Raw genomic sequence first — 8,725 nt, 5'->3', positions numbered from 1 at the left:
CAGTTTAGTTGAGTCCATATGTTATTACTCCATGTATCTATTGTTCATTGTCAACTGGATTTTGGATTCAGTCGCCCTAGAACTAACCTCAAAAGAAAACTCCCTAAAATGACTACAGCCCTGTAGTCCCTTGATCTACTGATATCTGTTCTGCTGATTTCAGCTGTTACCGTAAATTCTGGACTATAAGCCGCTACTTTTTTCCCACGCTTTGAACACTGCAGCAATACTGCGGCCTATACTACGGTGCGGCTAATGCATGTTTTTTTTTCATGCCGCCAAAAACATTTTGCCTTGTAACAGTAGACTGTTATGAATCCCGTAACTGGAGAACTTACCAGCAAAGATAGAGAGGTCCGTTGAAGTCTGATGTCACTATTTTCAAACGTTTTATTTATAAAGGGACACAAAAGTAGGGTTAATACATACATTCAGATAGTGCACATCGTCAACACTCAATCTGAAGCGCGGGTATAGTAATACTCATCATTAAGTGAGCTCTGCTGATGTCTAGGGGTTAATAGATTGTCCGTTGGAAATACAAAAGTCACTCAGAAGCCTGCAGGCCTCAGCCCTTTGAAAATCGCTGGGTTTCACGTGGGGCGACCGAGAGAGAGAGATTGGGGGAGAAAAGAAAGAACTTGCCGAATCTTGATGAATCTTCCTTGAAATCGGGGGAGCGTTGGTTTCCTCGCCCCGATGTTAGTTAAAAGCGGTTTTCTGTGATTCCAGCCACAAATTCCAATCCCGGAATCTAACGCACGTGGCTTTCTTCAGAATGGCATCCCGCTGCTGCGGGATCACTCTCTCGTGTCTTCTGGGTGCGTCTGAGGGGCTGTCCCCCTGAGACTCTCCTTTATACTTCCTCACGGGGTCGCAGGTGTCAATCAGGTTGGGATGATGCAATCTCTCTCTCAACCAGCCCACCTTGCCCGAGGGCTTTTCACGTGGTGCCATGAGACAATGGTCACTGTCGTCCCGGGTGGGATGTGCAATTTGGCACGTTTCTCTCTCTCTCTCTCTCTCCTACTAGGTCTACTGACCACCCCCCCCCCCCTTTCGACGGGTGCTCTTGCGATTCTCACAAAGGAGGGGGCTGGGATCATAGCAAGACCAATAAAATTGATGAGTAGTTCACAGAGGTCCAATGAAATTGTACGATAAATCAAGCGCACTTTCACAATTAAATTATTGTAAATCAGTCATTTGTACTCACCCTCATCAACATGGAAAACACTCGAAGAAAAGCATATGATGCAGCTTTTAAGTTAAAGGCGATCAATAACTTTTCCTGGTAGGCTGCAGTATATATATTTCTTTACCAGTCGTTAGGAGATATTGGAATGTTGTTCGTGCACTGTTCAGTAAAAAAGTATACGCAACGTAATTTGTGTGTTACCGATACGTATGTATATTTAAAAGTAGCTGTGTTACAGGCACTGTTTGAAAAAAAGCATTTGCAATATGTATTTGTTTATGTTACCATACGGATTTAATTAAAAGTTAAAAAATCCTCATGTGTAATATCTTTCTGTGTAAATATCTCATATTACAACGTGGGACACCTGTGGCTTAAAATCCAGTGCGGCTTGTACAAGTACGAAATTGATTTTCTTTCTAAAATTAGAGTGTGCGGCTTTTAATCAGGTGCGCTCCGTAGTCCGGAATCTACGAGACCATATGTTATTACTCCATGTATCTATTGTTCATTGTCAACTGGATTTTGGATTCAGTCACCCTAGAACAAACCTCAAAAGAAAACTCCCTAAAATGACTACAGCCCTGTAGTCCCTTGATCTACTGATATCTGTTCTGCTGGTTTCAGCTGTTAGTAGGAAACTCCCTGTTGTCCAACAACTGTGATGTCATCTAGCTGAACAACCAGTCACAGCTAAGAATATTGGCAACAAAGCAACAAGGCAATATGTCAGTGCTTTGCATTATTCACAACATGCATTGGAGCAAATAATATCAGAGTAGGAGTGGAAAATACAAATATATGAAAAGATTTAAAAGGTTAGTTTTATTTGTCACTTATACATCAAAGCATACAGTGAAATGTGATATTTGCATCAAAGACGAGCGCAATCCAAAGGTGTTCTGGGATAGCCTGCAAATGTCACCATGCTTCCAGTTATGTAGTTATATAGTTATGCCCACAACTTCCTAACCCTAACCAGTGCAGCTTTTGGACTGTGGGAGGAAACTGGTACACATTGGAGGAAACCCAAGCAGAACCTACAAACTTCTTACAAAAAGCAGCTGAAATTGAATCCCAATATTCCGATTGCTGTAAAGCATTGTGCCACCCACTGTGCTGTTACACCACCCAGTATAAATCACTTAACGACATATCCATTTAGGTGCTGTTAGAACTGAAATACGCACTTATCATAACTTTAGGTCAATAAAGTAGTTAAGTTACAAGTAGCACATAATGAAGATTTTATATGTATCACGTAACAAAGTGCAAAGTTTTCCGTCGTGGTTTCCTTCGCATGGTTAGTTGATGCATGCCCCAAGTTCTCACCAGATCACAGATTCCTCATCAGATCAGAAATTTCTGTGTATTGTACTGGAGTAAGTTGCACAATAGTGTATCTGGATTTCCAAACTTACTCATGCGTGCGCATCCCATGGGGTGTTATTGGTGGTGAGTGATGACAGATTTTGTAGTAATTTCAACTACCAGGTTCTGACTCGAGCTTTGCTTCTGCCTCCATTCATTGTGTTATTTTATGAACACTCACTTTTGTATATGGCTGCATCTGTTTATACTTACGTTTACAATTCACGTTTACAGTTTTGCTTTGTGTGCTTTTTGGGATGTTCCAATGGAGCATCTCCAGCAAACAAATGAAATAAAACTGAGGCATGGAACCCATAACTAGCAGAAACAATGTGAGTTTTTACAGCTGAAGCAACAATAGGAATAAAATCTCACATAGCTGATTTCTGTAACAATTGATTGAATAGATTGATGATGGTTCAGCTAAGTATTAATGTTGAAGCACACCAATATTTCTGGGTGATTTAATATATTCTCAAAAAGCACAGTTTCCTTTTCGGGTTGTGTGGTTACGAATGCAGGATGTGAAGCTGCTTCTAATTGATATTTGTCATTCTCAGTCACTCTACTGAAGTTGTCACTAGAAAATGGCTATCTCCAGTCAAGATATTTCAGAAGAGTTACAAGGTAATGATTTTGGCTTTAGTTAATTCTAAAAGAAGAGTTTTATCTCTACCACCTTCGAATTTCTGTTGAGTTTTGGAGTTTTAGGGTGTTTTAACAATGCAAACATGAAGGATATGAGCAACTGACGTACGATTCAGCCTGCAACATGCAAAAACAACACCTGTTAGGTCTCTAAGCAAAGTAAATCCAAATTGAAAAACAGATATAATGAGCATTTCTTTGGTTTTGTTTTAAATTGAGAATATTCATGAATATTTTGCTAGCTAGAAGTGTGAAAACTTTGTTTTAAGCTTAATATATATATACTTTAGTAAGCTCACTTGATGAATCAGCACTCTTAAACTTCTACCTTTTTACGGCATGATGAGGATACATTTAGCTTGAAGGTGCCCTTGTGCTACTTTTAAATCTGATTCAAGATTGATTACCTGCCCCCATTGCTGTATGAGTGATGTTTAGACCCTGAATATTGTTTTTTTGGGATATACTGTATGTATTTCATGCTTTACATATAATTTTATCTGAAAACAACTTTTTTAAAGGAACTCTATTCATTTAGATATCATTCATTTTGTCATTAACTACCCAAATTGAGAACAACGTTCAGTGTTTTATTGAAATAAACTATTTTCATAATAAACAACAGGAAACATGTAAATGTGAACAATGAACCCTGGATATGGTATCTAAAGCTCTAAAATAAGGGCAGAGTTTACAGGAAAAGATGTAACCCAGAGTGTATGGAATCTTTAAAATTTACTTCTCAAGTGTGCCTGAATATATCTGAGACAGAAAATGGGTCAATAGTCTTTTAAATATTAAGGTGCTTTAATGTATTAAGATTAAATGCAGGAAGGTAAAAGATCAATTGTGATTTTGTTGACTGGTACAGCAGGCACAGGGGTCTGAATGGCCCGATTTAAGCCTTGCATATTCTTTGTGCAACTTTAAATAAAATATTTCAACATAAAACTTAGTTAAAATTTATCAACACATCTACAGAGCTTATATTACTGCTTTTTTGGAATGATGGCTACATAGCCAAATCTTGGGTTAGACATTCTGTTGCATAGTGTCTATTTTCTTCATGACACCTAACCAAGTCTAAATGGATAGGCTGGTGACACATGCGTAACTTCAGCTGAAGTTATCATGATCTTGATTGTCGTGACTGTATTGTCCTTGACAAAGCTTCTTTTGTCATGTTATTCTAAACAGGCCATCTGATTCTTATCTGCCTATCGCGTGGCAAGAGAAGTTCTCTTCTACCATAGAACTGCAGTTGTACGGCATAGAAATGGCCAACCTTTTTGCCTAACCCATTTAACACTAATCCTGTATACCCGTGCTAGGTCTGTTTTCTTCCATATTTTGCATGTTTAATTGTCTGTCTAAATGTCTCTTGAGCCTAGTTTTTACCTTTTACCAGCATGTCCTCTGGCAGGAAGTTCCAGATATCAATTAATCTGTGCAAAGGAAAACTTGCCTCTCAAATCCCTATTAAGATTCTTCCTCACTCACACTGGAAACTTGTGTCCTCTTGTTTTGAAACTCCCAGGAAGGCTAAAAAAAAAAATCGACCTTTCTACACCTCTTATGATTTTATGTTCCATTATCTGGTCATCCCTCACCCTCCTTCATTCCTGGAAAGGCAAAGCCGGCCTGTTCAATCTCTCCCCACAAATCTAATCCAGGCAACAAATGGGTAACCACATTTCTCTGTTTTGTGCAAATTTAATCAGTGTTTTGTGAAGTTGCACTTAACATCCTAACATTTACATTCTGTACCCTGATCCATGAAGGCACGCACCCTAGATGCCCCCCTCACTACCCTATCATGACCCAAAAGCGCCCACAGAGAATGGGAAAACTCTGCTGGAGCAGCTCTTCCGCCAGGACTAACCCAGAGGAATGTACTTGTCTGTATGGTCAACAACTTTTATCATCATTGAAGCCACACGTGTATCTCCAGCAGCAGAACAACAAGTGAGGGAGTCAGATTTTGTCCTTTCCTCACATCCACACATGAGTGAACATCATCATTGCATTGTTCCCATAACCTAAATAATTACTTTTCTTCTGTTCAGATTTATGATTGTACTCACTTTGCTACAGAAAATTAATAAAATTCTGAAGAAAAAGTTATCAATTTACTCAGTTACATTGCCGTCCAATAAAGACCAATAAAGAAGGACCTGGAGCCAGGCCCCAGAGCCTGACTTCCCATATTTTTAAGATTCTATTGCCAGGATTTGCAGCTTGAGTTGGAAAAATCTTGACCTCCTTTTAAAAATGCTGGATCACTGTGGAGGGCAATTGATAGCAGTTCTGGACCAAGAAGGCCAGGTATAGGATATCACTAGGAACTTGAGCATCCTGGCCTGACTGGCTTTGTAAAATTTGCGTGGATACGAGCGATGTATCTGCGATAAGCAGGTATAGCGTCATCCTGGGGATGGTTCTTTTGTGGAACAAACCCTCTGGCGGGTCTGCTGTGCGAACCACTGTCAACATTGCTTCCAAAACCATGATGATATGTGTCCTTGTGTGCCACAACACAAATTGATGTACTAGCAAGCTGAATTTGGAGTGGAGGTTGCAGAATGATGAGGTCACTGTTGTTGATGGAGCTAATTATCCTGTCCATGTTGGATCAAATGGTCTCCAATCTTAGCAAAAAGAAATGTCAAGTTGGATTTGACTTCCCCACGCTTCCCGATGTTCTAAATGAACTGGCTAAAGAGTAGCATAGTGCTTCAGACACTACTTAATAAATCAGCCTCCTTTAGTTTCCGGGGCCTTTGAAGCTCATTGCTGCCGTAAGCTGGCATTTGTCCTGTCGTGCTGCCCAGGGTCTTACCCACTTGTTCTGGTGTGTTGCTGCATATCCACACCGCCTCCTCAGCTGGGTTCATCTTCACTGAACCCGTGCCTAAGATGTTGTTTCCGAGATTCTCTTTTCAGGATATTTTCCTGCACTCTCAAAGGAGCTTCCACATGTGCATTACCTGTCATGGACAAGAGTACAGGAGGCTGAAGAAAGAGCAATGGCTATGAATGACAGAACTCATAAAGATGAGCTAAACCCCACTGTGTTCGCCATTTCTGTCCTGGGAAGTCGTCTCTGGCTGTCCACTTGATCTGTGTAGGAGGTGGACGGAACGCACTGCCGTGGGTGGTGGCAGACACAGATCGTCTCGTCATTGTCTGAACCCTTAGTGCCTAGGTTGCACATGGGGCCTCAAGGTAGACACAGATACATAGGGTTATTTTAGAGACTGTTAACAAGGCACAGGATAAAATAAACATGGAGAGCTGTGTAAGAGGGAAGAGTTAGATTAATGTTGCCATAGATTAAAGGTTGTCACATCATCATGGGTCAAAGTGCCTGCACTGTTCCATGTTCTATGACAGCCTTTACTTCCACCAATGGTCATCTTGTATACCTGTATTAGTCACCTCTCACCCTTCTCTCCAAAGAGAAGAGCCTCAGCTCACTCAACATGTGTTCGTAAATCATGCCCTCCAATCCAGGCATCATACCGGTAAATCTCCTCTGCACCCTCTCCAAGGTTTTCATAACCTTCCTATAATAACCAGAACTGAGCAAAACACAATGTGGTCTAACCAGAGTTTCACAGAGCTGCACATTACCTTGTGACTCTTGAACTCAATCCCCAATGAATGGAGGTCAACACCCCCTACGCTGCCTTAACTTCCTTATTCATTTGCATTGCAACTTTGAAATCCAAGATCTCGCTGTTCCTCCACACTTTTGAGAACCTTGCTATTAACCCTGTACTCTGCCTTCCAAACCCTTCCAAAGTGAATCAATTGGAGGCCCTTCACTGGTCAGCGTCACCCATGGATATTGCGTCCTAGCTGTCTAGATACAGAAGCCAGGGCAGTCCGATATGGAGGGCAAGCTGTTGCCCGTGCAGCTGGCTCCCCCCTCTCCACGCAGCTGACGAACGAAAAGGAACAGCAGAGACCGATACGGTTTGGCACAAGTGGTGTCGCAGGAGGTGCTGGTCAACGTTGGACTCAATGTTGGGTTGCCTTAGGGGCTTCAGCACCAGAATTTTCCTCGGGGTTTATCCCGAAGCCTTCCCCATAAGTGGGTATAGCCACAAGGTAGCGTTGGTTTGAGATCAAAGATTTCCTTCCCCTAGATGAGCTGTCAACTATGGCTGAAGTGAATGAGTTTATTTACATTTTTTTTTTGCTCAGCATAACAAAACTTTCCATTTCTAGATACATTTACATTTACATTTCTTCCCCTCACAGATATCAGGTATCAGAACACTTCCATCAAAATACAGACATCACCACAACATCCTATACAAAAGCCCTTATTAGTATAGCAGACAAGTTTACATCTACATACTGCAGAAAAGGTTGCCATGTTTTATGAAAACTATTTGTTTTTGAGTGTATCATACATGTCAAAAAGTCCAAAGGAATGTATTCCATGGTTAATTTACGCCAACCAAGAAGTCCAGGGGCCTTATCGGATATCCAACAAAGTAAAATGTTCTTCCTCGCACAAAAAGTCAGGATGTTAAAATGTTTTTTTTGATGTGCATTAATAATACGACTGTTGGATAAGCCTTAGAGAAAAGACACTGGGTCCAGTTCAAACTCCATCTTCAGAATCTTCTCCTTTTCACCCAAAATATCACCCCAGTAGGCCTGAAGTTTGGGACAATTCCAAAAACAGTGGGTGAAAGTTCCAGTATTTACTTTACATTTAGAACAGATTGGAGAAATGCCGTCTTAAATTTCGAGAGACGATCTGGAGTCTGATGGGCTCTATGCAGAATTTTGAGTTGCAATGCTTTAGTTCTATTACAAACTGAAATTTTCTTTGCATATCACAGATGTCTTCCCATGTTTCAGCTGTAATTTCTACTCCCAGCTCTTCCTCCCAGACCCTTCCCAGCTGCTCAGCCTCTCCACAAGAACATTCCCTCAGGATGCTGTAAAAAGCTCTGATGGAGACGGCACACTTAGAACAAAACGCCCTCTTTTCTATGTCAGAACTGTAGAATTCAGTTAACAATGATGTATTTTTTCTGAATATAATCTCTTGTCTGAAAGAAGTGAATGATTTTAAGGTGCCAGCAACCTGTTCTTTCAGTAGAAACAGTTCTGCTTGGCTTAGTAGCTAAGCCAATATGAAGGCCAGGAGCTGGATGTAGTTGTCAGAGATTGTTGAGACACACGCCATTGGGACCATTTAATGGGTACTGGGACCTTATCACCACTACCTGCTCCGGCTTTAACAACCTTATGGAACCAAAGTGAACCACTTCACATTCTTCTGGACTGAACTCTATCTGCAATTTCTCGGCACAGTTCTGCATCTGTCAATGTCCCATTGTAACCTGCTACACTATCCACAACACCACCAGCTTTCATATCATTTGCACGCTTATGAACCCACCCTTCCATTCCCTCATGCAAGTCATTTATAGAAAAAAGTCAAAGAGCTGGTCCCAGAACAGATCACTGCCAAATGTCACTGGT

At 41.0% G+C, this 8,725-nt stretch overlaps 1 protein-coding gene across 1 annotated transcript in view; it reads left to right on the top strand.

The window, feature by feature from the left end:
- Positions 1-3,138: 3,138 nt before the first annotated feature.
- carmil2 (capping protein regulator and myosin 1 linker 2) overlaps positions 3,139-8,725 on the top strand; it is a 159,450-nt gene continuing 153,863 nt past the window's right edge. Inside the window, exon 1 of the mRNA XM_059992767.1 lies at positions 3,139-3,196. Within this exon, the coding sequence (XP_059848750.1) occupies positions 3,157-3,196 (40 nt within the window). The 5' untranslated portion in view covers positions 3,139-3,156. The remainder of the gene's footprint in view (positions 3,197-8,725) is intronic.

Source organism: Hypanus sabinus, chromosome 17 (genome assembly GCF_030144855.1).
Source record: "Hypanus sabinus isolate sHypSab1 chromosome 17, sHypSab1.hap1, whole genome shotgun sequence".
NCBI lineage: Eukaryota > Metazoa > Chordata > Chondrichthyes > Myliobatiformes > Dasyatidae > Hypanus > Hypanus sabinus.
The sequence above is the reverse complement of the archived record's forward strand: the minus strand, read 5'-3'. Positions and strand labels throughout refer to the sequence as shown.